The following is a 17188-nucleotide window of genomic DNA, read 5'->3' on the forward strand; positions in this document are numbered from 1 at the left end:
AATTATTGTTTTTTACACTAAATATCAAATATTACGAAAACTTCAGTGGCCCCCAAAAAGGTCAAGCCCCCCCCCCTTCCAGTGGCGTAGCTAGGGTGGGGGGAGGAGAATTTGAAAATCCCCCCAGGCCCCCACTTTAGAGGGGCCCCCAAATTATTGTTTTTTACACTAAATATCAAATATTACGAAAACTTCAGTGGCCCCCAAAAAGGTCACCCCCCCTCCGGGCCCCCAAATGATAAGAAATACTTAGCTACGCCCCTGCTGGCGTCTTGCTCTTCGTAGCACTTCCTCATTGGTTATCCTATTGGTGTGTTTCTCCATACAAGATCCTCAGGAAAACTATTTAATGTATCAAGGCTGCGGGCAAAAACCATTAAGGTTAGGAATATACTTATCAGGGACCTCCTGTATGCTGATGTTGCAGCTATTGTGGCTGATTCTGATAAGACTAAGATACTAGTACAGAACACAAATTACTGCACCTCAAGTAAACATTACTGGCCAACCACTAGAAATTGTGGGTCACTTTTGCTATCTCGGCTCCATCATATCCAACAATACCCAAAAATATATTTATATGTATGTAGGTATGTGTGTATATAATCTTTATTACATTCTGACCCATCATTCTTTCGGAAGACGCTTATTGTGCCCTAGAATAGGTTCTTCCTGGAGTTAGTGGAAAATTGTAGACTCCCGCCTTTGCTAGCAAGGGGCTCTGGGGGAGCGCCAGGAGCTCCCCCAGCGCGGGGCAGAGCCCCGCCACCAAGCACTATTTCTGATATTGAGAGCCAACAAAATGCATATTCTGAGGTATCTACAGTGCATTTTCCTGCTATTAAAAAGTTTTATTTCAAAAACCTAATGTGCTATTCTTACTGACTTAGATCCTCCCGCACCGTTCGGCGCATTTGCCGTGAAGCTGTTGCCACAAAAATCTGTCACTGGTAATGACTGAAGCTTCTTCCCACCTGCTCTGAGGACCTCCATGAAAGTGTGGCGCCAAGTTGTACAAGGATGTCATCGCAACTCTTAATATGCCTAATTCATTTTGTCGGAGAACATGTCCCGCAAACCTCATGCGACGCTCTGTCACAACCTTACTAAGGGGTCGACTCTCAGTTCGGCATAGGATTTCCTTGATTTAGACCCGATCTCTATAACTGACTCCGAAATTCTGTCTTAGCCATCTTTGTTGAGCCACATTTAGTGTTTTATTCACTGCACTTTATTAATTGAGCCCCGCCACTGGTAGAAATGTGTAACCTCTCTTGAATACGCTCTTGGAATTAAGTGACTGTAGTTTGCTTTAAATTTTATATCGAAAAGTGAAGTTTTATCGTCAAAATCATCTGTTGGGGATTTTAAACTAAAAAATCTCTGGAGTCGTTTTTTTTTTTTTTTTTAAATTCAAAACCCATTTAGCTACGGTCATAGAATTTAGTAACTGTAGTTTGCTTTAGAATAATATTGAAGATAGAGGTTTTCCACCTCAAAACGCTCCGTAGGGGGATTTTAAACTTTTAAAAAAGCTACCTGTAGGAGAGAGATTTAAACTCAAAACCCCCAATTGTCTTGGCTACGCTCAAATAATTTTAGTGTGTAATTTACTTTTTTAGCGGCCCCCGTAAGGGGAAAAAGCCGCTATTAGGTTTGTGCAAAATGTCCGTCTGTCGGTCTGTCCGTCTGTCCGTCTGTCACACTCAGATCTCGAAAACTAGAAGAGATATGAAAAATATTATTTCATCATTAAATCCGGCTTGAAAAGTTTAGGTGCAACGGCTACTTTTGGTTTTCTAAAAGCAAACCGTTTAATTTATAAAATTAATTATGCAAGCGATTTTTTCATAAAATACACCAATTCTAAAACAATTACGTAAATGTAAGGAAGGCAATGTTACAATATGCTAACAAAGATGGACAATTTTTGTGTATTTTCAGTATCACTAAGTCAAATATATTTTTAAAATGTACAGGAAATGTTTACAACAAATACAAATAATAGTTAAAGACGTTTTTTCTGGTCAACTAGCTGCTAAAATTAAAAGAAAACATTTCTGTTTGTTTATAAAGGCTAATAATGCACTTTGTATGTAAATATCACGCACATTTTTTTAAATGGACTTTTTATGCAGCGATTTTCGTGTAGTAGCGTAACGTCGCAACATTATCAGGTGCTAAACCAATTCCTTAAACTTTTTTTAAAAATCAGATTTTATTTATTTTTTGTTTAGTGCCCCCATCCGAATAAAAGAAGCTTATTTTTGTGCGTTTTGTCTGTTGGTCGGTCTGTCCGTTACGATTAGATTTAAAAAACTAGAACTCTAAAAGCTATTGAAAATCTGATTTACCCTTTAATGTTCCTCCCATAACATCTCAATAGTTTTAAGTATCTAAAATTGATTGTTCCGGATTTTTGTGTGCAAAACTAATCAACGCCAACAAATGTTTGTTTGCTCTTCTAACTTATATTACATTCAATTTTCATGCTTAAACGTTGCCAAAACACATTATCAATAATATGTTGTTCCGTTTTTTATGTAAATAGCATATTAATGCTAAATCATAATCTCTATACTGACTTATATTTCATTAAGTGTAAAAATGTTCCGGATATTGTTTTATAAAACATGAATTATGCCTAATGATTGTTTGAAATCGCATAAGGCTTTTAAAAAAAGTAATTTACTAGAATTGATTACTGAAAATTACTTTTTAGACATTTAATTTTCTTGTAAAACATAACATAGAAGTTTTGTAATCGATAAAGAAAGTTCCGGATTTTGTTTCTTACAAATCGTCGCCAGAAATTTCCGAATTTATTTAAAAATCTACTAACGCCAAATAATTGTTTGAACTCCCTCTTCTAATTAATAAACAAATAATCTTCTCATTTACGAAATAATGTTTTTACGGATTTTTATGAAAAATATTTTAACTCACTACTCTCTTACAGTACATTTAACTTTCTACCTAAAACATTAAAAAATCTAATTATCGTTAATATTATGTTCCGATTTTTAAGGAAAACAGAATCCAAACACCAAAGTAAGGTATGAAAATCTCTCCACGTGGCTGTAGTACATCTAATTTTTATACGAGACCATCCAAAAAATTTAATTAACGGTATTACATTTATCTGAAATTCTCTTTTTCTTTTACTATTTATACAAACATCCGGAACAATCTATTATATAAACTTTTCAATTGTGTTCATACCTAAAAATTATTGCGTTGTTTTGAAACGTAAAATAAAGGTTAATCAATTTTTAATAACTTTTAGTTGTTTTTTTTATATCAAGATAACGGACAGACCGACTGACAGACAAAACGCAAAAACAATGTGGCTTTGATCCTTTTTAAATAATATCTATTAGAACTCAGTGCACCAATGTCTATGAACCCTCGTTAAATATCTCGTGTAAATAAAGACATTGTTTTTATGGTACCGGTACTAGCCTATTGTGAGGTAATGGAATTTTTTTTCTTTGACGTCATATGAATGGACTCTTTAAATGTAATGTTAAAAGAACGCACTCGGTGCACCAATGTCTATTAACCCTCGAAAAAATTGCTTGTATTAATGAAAACATATTTTAGTCTAACTAAGCCGTGTGACGTAGTGGTTTTTTTTCCTTTGACGTCACATGGAATGAATTCTTTAAAAGAAATGCTTAAAGAACGCACTCGGTGCACCAATGTCTATGAACACTCGAGAAATGGCTCGTGTTGATAAAGGTGATTTTTAGTCTAGCTAGGCCTTGTGACGTAGTGTTTTTTTTTTCCTTTGACGTCATACGGAATGAATTCTTTAAATGAAATGCTAAAAGAACGCACTCGGTGCACCAATGTCTATGAACACTCGATAAAAGGCTCGTAATGATGAAGGCGATTTTTATTCTAGCTAGGCCGTGTGACGTAGTGTTTTTTTTCCTTTGACGTCATATGGAATGAATTCTTTAAATGAAATGCTTAAAGAACGCACTCGGTGCACCAAAGTCTATGAACACTCGATAAATGGCTCTTATAGATGAAGGCGATTTTTAGTCTAGCTAGGCCGTGTGACGTAGTGTTTTTTTTTCCCTCTGACGTTATATGGAATTAATTCTTCAAATGAAATGAAAAAAGAACTCGGTATAGTAATGTTTATTAAGCCTCGTTATGTGACTCGCGTTTAAAAAAGGAATGATATCTTGATTTAGATCTAATCTAGATTTTTTTAAACTAGATCTAGATATTTATTACAGTAGGCCCTAGATATATCTAGATCTGGATTTATATTCTAATTAAAATTATTTTAGAGTCTAGATCTAGAATTTCTAGATCTAGTTTAGACTAAAATAGACTAGATTAAGATGTAGAATTTCAATTTCTAAACTTAAAGTGTAAAAAAAAAGTGTAGATTTTCATTTCCAAACGTTTTGATCAATATTGTAATGTTTTAATATACTAAAACTAATCTACTATTTTTTTATTAAATTTAAATTTACGGCAAATGAATCTTTGAAACATTATTACTTTTGACCATCGGATGGCTGCCTGGTCGTGCGGTTTGCGCGCTGGACTGTCGTTCAGATTTATGGATGGCCCAGGGTTCAAACCCTGCCCGCTCCCATCCCCCGTCGTCCTGCGGGAGGTTTGGACTAGGAAGTAATTATCTTCAACTCTGAAGGAACATCCGAAACGTGTAAAACATTTTACATCAAAATTAAATCACCTCTTGAATATTATTTGCGAATATGCAGATCCGACAGGGATCCGACTTCGACGGGGGCCGCCTCTGAGTTTGTGTAACACAAACTCTCTTTGTAATCTTGTTTTTTTTTATATTGATGAGGTATTTTTTAGCATCAAACCACTCTGAAGGAGGGTTTAAACTCAAAACTCCTTTTTTATAGCATTTTGAGTGCGTAATTTGCTTTTTTCATACATTGACGATGTATTTTTTTAGCTTCAAACCCCGCTTGCGGAGGGTTTAAACTCAAAACCCTTTTGGCTAATACTCTCATAGATTTCTGAGTTTGTAATTTTCTTTTTTTTTTTTATATTGTAGAGGTATTTTTTAGATTCAAACTCCACTGGAGGGGCATTTAAACTCAAACCCCCTTTGAATACACTCATAACATGTTGAGTGTATAATTTGCTTTGTTTTTAATATTAAAGAGGTATTTTTAGCCTCAAACCCCGCTGAAGGGGGGTTTAAATTCAAAAGTGAGTCAAAACCCATTTAGCTACGCTCAAAAAATTTTGAGTGCGTAATTTGCGTTTTTTTATACTGGGTATTGAAGAAGTATTTGTTAGATTCAAACCCTACTGAAGAGGGGGTGGGGGGTTAACTCAAAACCCCTTTGGCTACGCTAATAGAATTTTAAGTGTGTAATTTTCTTTTTTTATATTGAAGAGGGGGTTTATCGTAAATTTTGGAGAGGCTTTAAAAATCAAAATCTTGCTTAACTGTGCACGTGAAATTTGGGGGCTTAAATTGTCGTTTGCATTTTGTTTTTGTTTTGTGTTATAGAAGAGGGGAATTTAAATGCGAAAACCCCTGGTAGGGGGGGTTTAAACTCGAACCCCCCTGGTAGGGGGTTTTAAACTCAAAACCCCCATGGTAGGGGTTTTAACTCAATAACCCCTGGTAGGGGGTTTTAAACTCAAAACCTCTTTTGCTGTGCTAGGGCAAGTGATAGTTTAAATTAGTATTAAAATCTCACCTAAAAAAAAACAAAATCAAAGCAAAAAATCAGTCACTAAATTCCGGGGGGGGGGGGGGACGTTCTGGCTACGCCCATGGCAGTAGCGTAATGTTTAATGTAAAAAAAAAAAAAAGGACATTCATTAAGGAACCCCCATCAAGTGAGGGCCCAAAGGGACTTTCGCATTTGGGCACGGCTCCTCCCCTATTATATGCCACTGTCGGTAGGTCTGTACACCAAATTTACAGAAAGCCGAAAAATTATCATCGCATTATTATAGGACCAAACAAAAAGAAATAGTTTGACTAATGTTTTGACAGGTTAAAGACGCTTCTTCATAATATGCCTATACCTATGCTTGTGATGCTAGAGTTTAATACTAAACATATCGTAGTAGTCATTATAATTTACACTTCGGAAACTTACGGTAAATTGTTATTGTCTAAAATAACCGCAACAGGTAACTCGCAGGTAACACTTTTTTTTATTGTTTACCTGTATTAGTGTATTCGAAAATGGCTTCTCAGGCTTTGTTGTTTTCAAGTATTTCCTGTTTATTTTTCCTAGCGAAAGGTTAGATTATATTCACATGTTTAAATACTGAGCTGTTACACTGTATCACTATACTATTACTATACACAGTAGCAATAGTCTTCATAAAAAAGTTCATTAGTAGCCTAGGCCTAGCGCTGCTAAATAATAGACCTGAAAAACTACCTAGGGGCCTTCGATGGAAATGGAAAGTTCAAAGTTTTACCTTTAAATCGAGTATTAGATCTAGTATAATCATAATAAATATTTTATATTGAAATAGATCTACTAGTAGTACTAATAGTCTATATTTATATTATATAATTATATCATCATAGCACAAAGTTGACAGGTCCCTTGAGAAAGTTGAGAGATCTAGAGTAGGCCCTAGACTGCCTAGGGCCTAGAGCTATCATTCTTGACTCTAGTTACTTTACTTGACTTGTTATTAAATTCTCCTAGTCCTAGTTAGTAGGTATAGTATTAGATCTATATCTAGAATGTTAATTATTGGCAGATTCTAACCAGTCAGTCAAGACCAATGTGAATTTGGTGTAGATTGTTGATCTTTATTATCATTAAATTAAATAAATATCATTTAATTACTAGATATCTAGATCTAGCTCTAAGTGAATTTCATCAGACTCGACTTGGTATGTTTCAAATGCTTCAGAAATTTTTTTAAATAATTATATATATTAGACTGGATCTAACCTAAAACTTCAACTGGTTGGCAGGCTTGGTAGTGAACAGTGTTTAAATTCAAGACCGTCCTTGTAATAATATAACTTAAAAAATTGCACTCATCAAAGTAAAAGCAATTTTTTTTGTTGTTTTTTTTTGTGGTTATCAGTTAAATTATGACTATTACATAGGATAGGCCTCCTGTCATTTGATAGAGCCCTCCATTAAGACCATTTTTTAGACATCCAACAATAAAGAAAGCCTTTTCATTAACCACAATAGCCCATAACTTTTCAAATTAATAGTTCTCAAATCATAAGAATGTCAAGCCAACTGATATCCAGTCTTTGCTTGCATACAGCAAAGTATGGCTCCTTCTGTCTCGAAAGAGAAGCACCGGTTTTAGCTCTTTATTTGCATATAATTCTACAAAATACCAATATATTTGGCATAAAGCCTAACCATTTATTAAACACCCTGTCCATATTTGTTTTAAAATCAATATAGAAATATAGACACTATAATGATTAGTAATTATAAGGTAGTCTCTGCATAATTAAAAAAAACAAACTTATCTCTATTTTAGGAGATTTTGTTATACAGAGTGATAAGCAGTGTGGGTCTTACTTTAAACCTGTTGAAGAAAGAGTTTTGGATTTGGATGAGTTTGATGTCTTCTCCCACAGTGGACGTCAGTACTATGCTCCAGGCATGGATTGTATACTGACTATTATTGGAAAGACTTACAATCAATGGGAGATCACTGTGACTCAACTAAATATTGATAAGTACAAAGACACATGCAGAGAACAAAGAGCACCTTGCTGTAATGACTTTTTGAAAATATTTAACAGTAAGTATAAATTGTTGGTGGAAACAGAATAAAGCTTATAACTTGCTTACATATTGTCCATTAAAGAATTATGTTCTTGGCAACTTGATCCTGTTATAATTTTTTTTTAGATTCGTACATCTAGAAATATTGCTAACAGAGAGTAAGGGGGAGGTCAAAGAGTTCAAATCTCATCTTTCACTAAGTTACTGATATATTTTTTTCAAAAGAATTAGTAAAATAAGGTGGTTAAAGCCAAAATGATTATTTATTGGAATTCTTCTAATACAAGAGTCTGTGCTAAAATTTAACAACAAGAACTCTTTTAAAAGAAGATTATAAAAGAAAAATAAAACAGCATGTAGCCCCTTTTAAGTAACTCTAACATGAATGAGTTTACTTAAATACACTTTGACTTGATACTATCTCTCTCTCTATCTATCTCACTCTCTCTGTCTTTCTCTCTCTCTCTCTCTCTCTTTCTATATATATATATATATATATATATATATATATATATATATATATATATAGGAAGAGAAAGAAATGATTGAAGATATTTGGTACATTGCCAATACATAAACTTATATTTTTATTTTATTAGCTCTAAACTAAAAAACTTTATTAAAGCATTTATTAAAGTATTTATTGTAATAATTTGTTCAGAACAAATCTTAACATACTTATTTTATTTATGGCCAGGTTATCGTGTGGACAATGCCAGATTGTTTCCATCCATACCTTGGAGAGGTCTATGTGGAACAGAACTACCTAGGCAATCAACATACACATCTACTCAAAACTACATTACCATTCAATTCAATGCCAATCCAGTCGATGATTATATGACAGGATTTGTTTTACACCTTCGTCAGTATCCAAGACGAAGTTCAGGAAGTGATTTTTCTCAAACTGGTTATATTGGAGGTACCCCCACAAATTATTTCTAGAAAGCTCAAAGTCTTTAATATTATATGACGTAATAATCTCTATGTAAAAAAAAATGTTTATAAATTAAAAGCTGATTTTTTAAATAAATAAATTATAGTCTTTAGGATATCAGTGGTATCATTGGTGCATCTAGCTCCTTTTTTTTTTTAAAACTAATCTGTCTAAATCTTTCAGGTTTTTGTTTTGTAATATTCATTCTACCATATTATGACAAAAAATGTACATTTCAAATATTTTGACTTTAAAAAAAGATAACTGTAGAGTATGACCCTTTTTTTTAGGCTGGAATGATGGCAGCCTTCTAGAACTACAGATAGACTGGTCTAATCAAGAACAAGTGCCTGGTGATTATAAACCTGGTCAGGATCCAACATTTGAGTATGATCCCAAAGGCATTGCTTGCTATGAATGTATTGGCTGTAAGAGGGATTATTTTAGAACTTCAGACATTGGAGTTGCTCTCAGAAGTGGATGTTACGTTTGCACTAAAGAGTGGTTGCAAGGTAAATATTTTTCTGAATTCTACATGAAGAGGAGTGTTTGGGTGCTTGACTGCTGACTACAAAAAAAAAAAAAAAGCTGAATCATATTCTTGTCATATACATATGTGGTCCTATATCTCATCTAACTTGTTAGTGACAGAAACTATATTAGATCTCCACTACAAACGTTTCAGTATAAAGGAAAGACAGGTACAGAAGACTTTAATAGAACCCCCCCCCCCCCCAGTGGACAACAGCTTTGTCTGCATCAGATGTAAAAAAAATTTGAAGGTTGCAAATGGGTTTTTATAGTCATGTAAAATTTTACACTCATCTTTAATCTTTGGAATTGAAGACATTGCCTTTAATGAAGAAACATATCCTTTTACAAACTGTAAAATTGTTTTGGGAAATTGCGCAATCTCCCTACAAAAGCAAAAAATGTGTGCAAGTTTTCAGTAAAAAGTGAACTTGAATTTTTGTATAGTGACTGTGAATGATAACTAAAAACAAATTAACTATAATCTGAAAAGTGTCATAAAGACATGCTTACAAGTAGATTTTAAAATTTAACCATTTTTCTTTTAAGTGGTTGTCAGAACACAACTATCTGTTACATAACTCATCAAAATGTTAAAATAAATTGTAGAAAATAATAAAAAAGCAATACATCAAAGAGAAATTCTATCATTAAAAAAAATACAATAATTTTTTAATGTCATTTCTTTTTTTAATATATAAAGCATTTGTTACAATTTTGAAAAACAAATTATATTGATCTACATATAATCAAAGATAGATTTTTACTATTATCACTAAAAAAAATCCCACACACATCAACCATGTCAAATAAACAGGAAAAAAGTTTGGCCTTGAATTTAAAATATCTATCAAGTATTTATAACAAGTATGACTATATCAATGAAATCTGTAAAGCATTAGCATCAACAATTACAGTTGAGAAATCAAAATATCATTACCCTGTGCACTCATTTTTTCTTAACACTGGTCATAGAATCTATATATTCTCAGAATCTTTTACAGGTTTTCTTTTTAATTATGTTAATAAATCATTAATATTGTTTTATAGAGTTTTCATAAACTAGAAGCCAAAATGACTAAAGTTGTTTTCCTATTTTATAGGTAATGCTCAAGCCACAAGACAATGTCTTTCAAAAAACACTTATCTAGAAAAATTGAGAACTCTTATGGGTAAGTTCAAGCGAATTCTGTTAACTATTATTAATTTCTATATATGTTTTGGTCAAAGCTCAATATCCAGCTCAATCAAAAGTTGTCTAAGACACATTCAAAAACATATTTAACTTTAATCTGTAAAAAAAAAAAGATTAACTTTATTTTGCCTTTCTTAAAAATATATCATTCTACAAACTCTCTCATATTCTAAATGTAGATACTTCTGGTGGGAACTCTGTCAGTGACTTCAGAGGATGCAAGACTTTCTTGAGAGGTGTGCAAGGCTCTACATACATCAGTGTGTGCGTCTGTGACACAGGCAAATGCAACAAAGGACTAACATTGAAATCAAACCCTTTAACTTTAATGATGCTTCCTTTGGTTGCACTATTTATAGCTGTAAAATACTTTTCTTAATATGACATAGCAATTATAGGCTATTCGTTTATTGAGATATGTTCTCATTTGAAATTAAACTGAGTGTATGGGTTTGCATGCATTGCTATTGTTTTTTTTTAATCACTTGCAATTAACTTTAACAAGTAGTCTATGTATTATTATGTCTTTGAATGTTGTAATACACTGGTGGAGAAGAATTTATCAACCATGTGCCAAAGTAGAATTACTGTGTGAATATTTATTACTACTCTTGTAATGTTGTTAGATCTACATCCAGAACAAAAAATCCACATTTTTTACCCATCACTATGGTGTACATGGTAAAGGTTGCCACTATGGTGTACATGGTAAAGGTTGCTTAAAATATCTTATTTTACTCAAAAGTGTCCACTAATGCGTATCTGCCTTGTGCACTGCTGTAGAAAATACTGTATATACTTTTGTTCAAAACTGTAAATATATATATATATATTTGTAAGTCAGTTACTGAATCATTCTAATCATATGTGTTAATTAATGCTTAGTCTCAGAAGGTTGTGCTAGTGCTGACTGATGGTTCAATAAGTAACACAGAATTGATTATTTTCTATATGGCACAGTACATAATAATTGATTCACAAATGCTATATAATTAAATGAAGCAAAACATACTAGAGGGGAAAAAAAACTTGGATAGCACAATTTTAGGGTCATGATGTTTGTTTTGTAAAATTTGTATTGTGATTGAGTGGTTAGATGACTGAAACTTGAATCCTGTTGAAGGGTGGAATTTTTATTTCTGTACTCTAATGATTATCTGACTTTCAATGTTGATTCCTGATCAGCATTTCTCTCAACTCAAAATTGGTTTTGTAGTTTATATCAATGATCAGCATTTCTCTCAACTCAAAATTGGTTTTGTGGTTTATATCAGTGAGGAATTGTAAAATGGTTGTTGCTACCAATGTGGCAAAATAAAGTTGCAGCTTAATTACAGTGACTACCATTTCATTTGTAAAAATTGTTTTGATATCACAAAATATAGTTTCTATTATACTTTTTGCTGTTGTTTTTTAACCATTCCTCAACTTTTGGCTACATGACAATTTTTAACACATCCCTAACTAGATTACAAAATTGTACTATAAGAAAAAAATAACTATTTATTTTTAATTAGAGATATGGCACTCAAGGTTTAAAAAAAAAAAATAGTGATAACAAAACTGGGGTATTGTGACATAATGGTCCATGGAACATGTGATATTAAGTTGACCAGTATAGGAGGTGTCATATAAGCAGCATAATGTCCAATCACCTTTAAGAATTTTAAAGAAAAACAATTCAATCCTATTTATTTTATTTTACAACTTGTATCTCTATAACTAAAGGTATTTATATGTAGAAAAAAATTTTTATTTTCCTCTGTAATATAAGTTTATTAGAAACATTCCATTGCAAACTTTTTGCATCTTGCTGTGTATATATTTGTAAATATTTTCAAATACAATTAATGTACACAGGTCAGATATGCTACTAGTGTATGAGTTGTTTGACCATATGAAAATGATATGTACATGTCGTATATACCATCAGTAGCAACATCGAATTCGCCTTGTCCATTTTATGTACAAAAGTGTGTTTTTTTTGGCAAAGTTTGGAAAAGTCAATGAATCTTCTTTTTTTTTTTTTTTTGGAAGGGGTATTTCTAAAGGTGTTTAAATATTTACAAAGAAATATAATATACATCCAAAATTTGAACTATTTAGTTATACATTAAAATGGCTAGACAATTATTAGCCTTTAATTTTTGTTCCCCTTTGTTTCATATACGCGTATTATTTTTGTTTGTTCTCTCCCTCATCCCATATTCAAACAATATATGTTGGAGCTGGCAGCTATTTAACTCTTTATCAGTCTATTGTTTTGCTTGAGATTTTTACAAAGCTTATATAACTCACTCTGTTTGGTAAGAAGTTTGTAGGCCTACACATAATTTCTCCCACGCCCAATCTCTGATTAAGCTACAATTTTGTAAATTATTTTTTTTACCTGACACAAAAATCAATTTAAAAAAATAAACCAAAAAAAAATTAAATATTGATAATTATTTATTTTCTTTGGTATCTAGAACAAGGGAAAGAAATCCTACTTGACAGATGTGGTGGTATAAGTTGAATAAGTCCCCTTGAGGTGACTTGAGCCTTGAGTTTACATTTTTTTCATGCATTTGAAAAAAATGACTATTAAACATTCACCAAGATACCGGCCTTCTTCCCTCCCCCTTTCATAACTGGTCCAGACAATTGATAGGGTCAGAGCATATTGAGAAAGCTGCAAGCTAAAAAAAAACAATTGGTACAAATATTTTTAATCGCACAGATTTATTACGTCTAGGTCAATCATGCATATAATTAGATAACTGGACCAAACTAATTGATACAATTACACTTAAATAAGCTTTGGTTTTTTTTTAAAGTATTTTTTAAAATGTTTTTCTTATTTGTTGCTGTTTCAAGAGTTAGCAGCAGACTAAGGTAATTGAAAATATTGCAAACTCATGCTTATCTTACAGGTGAAGTCTCTTAATTTAGAAACATTTCACAACAAAAGATAAAATTACAAGTTATGCTAGACACTTTGAAAACTCAAATATATATATCTATATATTTATACACAGTGCTTTTTGTAAACAAATAGGTGCCGGTACTCAGTGATCAATTGCCTAACTTGTAACTACTAATATATTAATAATAAACGTTAAAATACAAGAAAAGTAATATTTTTTCCCCACATTGAAAAAGGTGTCTACGCACTGTCACAAAAAAAGCCATATATATATGTCTCATACAATATAATTGATTAATTTACAATATTTATAACTCAAATCAACATAAGTGACTAGATTTGTCAACAAATTTGTAGGAGATTATTATAGGCTTCTTTGATAAAAGAGACATTTATTAAATACTTCTATTTGGGGATGCTGTAGTGTGATTAGAGAAAGTAAAAGTTTTCACATAAAAAAATTGAATGTTCATACAATGCAATTATCATAAAATTGGAAATATCTGTATGCCAGATTTAAAACATGTAAATGACATGTATAATATAAAGTGCAGCTATTTTATGTTAATTTTTTGTAACTGAAATGTATTGAAGTATTTGTAGCAATTGTAAATCGAGAATAATTTTTTTTTTTAAATAATAAACTTCAACTTAATGAAATTCACATTTGGATTTCAATAATTGTTTTTCCTATGTTGCTTTTAATCGTTGAGAACCTTGTGGTTGTGAAAACATATTCTATATCATATGGTAAGTGTAGAGATACTTCTTGGATTGCTGAGCTATTTACAGAGTTTACCATTTTTATACTTGCTGTCAATTTTTATCTAAATTGTATAATAGTGCATCAAGTTGAGCCAGCCAGATTATCTTTAAAATCATAAGATGGCTTTTTGTATTTCTTGTAAATCTCCAACCATATTCCTGCTAGTAGTTGTATTCATGGCCTGTTTTCAAGCAACGTGAATGTCGCAAAGTAGTGAAAAAAAAAATTCTACTTTATTTTTCGTAATTTTGCCAGGAGGCGAACATATTCAAAATGGCTAATACTGATACTCGAGCTGGTCAGCTGCTGTGGCTGAGTGGTAAAGCGCTTGTCTTCCCGAATCTGGTGTCAAATCCTAGTGAATACTGGGGTTTTCAATTTCGGGTTCCTTGGGGGCTTCGTAGTCCAGCCAGCTCTAATTGGTACCTGACATTTGTTGGGGAACAATAAAGGCGGTTGATCGTTGTGCTGGCCACGACACACTCGTTAAACATGAGCCACAGAAACAGATGACCTTTGCAGTATCTGCCCTACTGATAGCAAGTGGAACGTTTTGATACTCCCTAATAAGATAAATGCAGTATAATTGCTGGTTCCCCTGGACCCATAGATAGAGCTCTAGGCTTTAATGACAAATGTTTTTTTAGACTAATTCAATCATCTTAGGCGTGACAGTCCCGCTTTAGACCGTCTGTTACTCTTTTTATTCCTTCGGACGGCCAATGTCCCGCTTTCATCAAAAAAAGTCGATCAATGTTTAGCTTTTATTTTAAAATCTTTCTTAATCTTTTGACAAAAACTTAAAAAGTAGGCCTACCGCCTTGCGGTGTTTTCTTCCTGATCCATAGTTCCTGCTAACTGCTGAGCAGACTCTCGTGTTAAGAACATGGGTAGTGTTTTTACTTTGCGGTATCCTGCCTTCTTCTCATAAAATGACTCCGGCACGTTTTCTTTTGACTTTTAGCGTGTGTAACGGATGCATGTGTAAGTCAGATGTAGCTGAAGTATTTCTAAAGATGATTATTTAGATTCGATTAAGTGCGTGCGTACCTTGTTTGATGTATTTCAATCGCGAGTTCTTGGAAAACATGCACACGTCACAAATATAGATAAGGTACTAACAGGAACACAATGACCAAGTTGACTCAAGGTGAACTTCAAACAAACGTTTATTACAGAATGGGCCACAGTCTAGTCTGTCACTATAAAACGATGTTATCCCCTCAAAAGTCTAGAGGTAACTGATTCCTAAAAGTCAATCTTAACCTCTAACCCCAAAGTCTATGTCGTCATTCTAAAATATACGTTCACTGTCGTTCCGCATGTTTCTTGCTGATTCTGTTAATGACTCTCAGCATACAGTATTCCTTCGCTTGGTTTTCATTTCTGTTTAATTCGATGAATGTCTAAGAAAATCGGAAAAATCTTGGAAGACAACAGCCACCCGTTCCATTCTAACTACGTCAAGTCGTCCCCCCCCCCCCCAAAAAAAAAATATAGCCTATGTATGTACGTGTGTGTGTTCATAATTAATTAATTAATCTTTATTACATCCTGACCCTTGTTAATTCATTCTTTCGGAAGACGTTTATTGTGCCCTAGAGTTAGAGAAAAATTGTTGACTCCCCGCCTTTGCCAGCAAGGGAGTCTGGAGGAAGCGCTGCAAGCTCTCCCAGCAGCGTTCGGGGCGGAGTACCGCCGCCAAGCACTATTTCCGGTATTGAAAGCCAACAAAATGCATATTCTGAGGTATCTACAGTGCATTATCCTGCTATTAAAAAAGTTTTATTTTAAAAAAACACCTAATGTGCTATTCTTACTGACTTAGACCTTCCCGCGCCGTTCGGCGCATTTGGCGGCAAGCTGTTTCCGCAAAAATCTGTCACTGGCAATATCTGAAGCCTCTTCCCACCTGCTCTAAGCACCTCCATGAAAGTGTGGCGCCAAGTTGTACTAGGATGTCATCGCAACTCTTCATTTTGTCGGAGAACATGTCCCTTAAACCTCATGCGACGCTCTTTCACAACCTTACTAAGGGGTCGACTCCCAGTTCGGCATAGGATTTGCTTGATTGAGACCCGATCTCTATAACTGACTCCTAAAATCTGTCTTAGCCATCTTTGTTGAGCCACATTTAAGCTTTTTCAATTTCGGCAGATGACTAATCACTGCACTTTATTAATGGAGCCCAGCCAGTGGTAGAAATGTGCAACCTCTCTTAACTACGCTCTTGGAATTAAGTGACTGTAGTTTGCTTTAGATTTTATATCGAAAATGGAAGTTTTATCGTCAAAATCATCTGTTGGGGGGGGGGGGAGTTACATTTAAAAATCTCTGGAGTTGTTTTTTTTTTTAATTCAAAACCCCATTTAGCTATGGTCATAGAATTTGGTGACTGTAGTTTGCTTTAAAATAATATTGAAGAGAGAGGTTTTCAACGTCAAAACTCTCTATCTGGAGTTTTATATATATATATATATATATATATATATATATATATATATATATATATATATATATATATATATATATATATATATATATATATATATTAAAGAGGTATTTTTAGCTTCAAACCCCGCTGGCTGGGGGTTTGAACTCAAAAAATCAAAACCTTGGCAGTGTTCTTTGAAATTGAGGATTGTCGTTTGCATTTTTGTTTTGTTTTATAGAAGAGGGAGATTTAACTGCAGGGGTTTTTTAACTCAAAACCCCCTTGGCTGTGCTGGGGCAAGTGATGGTTTAGTATTAAAATCTCTTCTAAAATAAACAGAATCAAAGCCAACCCCCCCCCCCCCCCAAAAAAAAAAAAAAAAAAAAAAAACCTGGCTACGCCCATGAACGTCACTCATTGATCATGAAACATGAAAAGGACCAAGATGCCCGTGTGTGAATGAACTCTTTATGTTGTGTCTGTTCTATTTATGTGTATGTTTCTGTTGTGTTGTCTTTATATGAGAAAAGAGTACTTGTAGTCACAACACATTTCCATAAGGATCAATAAAGCAGTCTTAGTCTTAGCCTAAATTTTCAATTTTGTAGCTTCTAGTCAGCCTCCATTAAGGTAGTCTACTTCTTTAACATACTGATTTGATACATTGATTTG

The 17188-nt window shown here is 33.3% G+C and overlaps 1 protein-coding gene across 1 annotated transcript; it reads left to right on the top strand.

The window, feature by feature from the left end:
* Nucleotides 1-6166: 6166 nt before the first annotated feature.
* LOC106064559 (uncharacterized) lies at nt 6167-13980 on the top strand. Its single transcript, XM_013223138.2, has 6 exons — nt 6167-6269; nt 7498-7764; nt 8446-8670; nt 8976-9197; nt 10320-10388; nt 10591-13980. Exons 1-6 carry the CDS (start codon nt 6212-6214, stop codon nt 10788-10790), a joined length of 1041 nt encoding a protein of 346 aa, XP_013078592.1. The 5' UTR covers nt 6167-6211; the 3' UTR covers nt 10791-13980.
* The last annotated feature ends 3208 nt before the right edge of the window (nt 13981-17188 follow it).

Source organism: Biomphalaria glabrata, chromosome 6 (genome assembly GCF_947242115.1).
Source record: "Biomphalaria glabrata chromosome 6, xgBioGlab47.1, whole genome shotgun sequence".
Lineage (NCBI taxonomy): Eukaryota > Metazoa > Mollusca > Gastropoda > Planorbidae > Biomphalaria > Biomphalaria glabrata.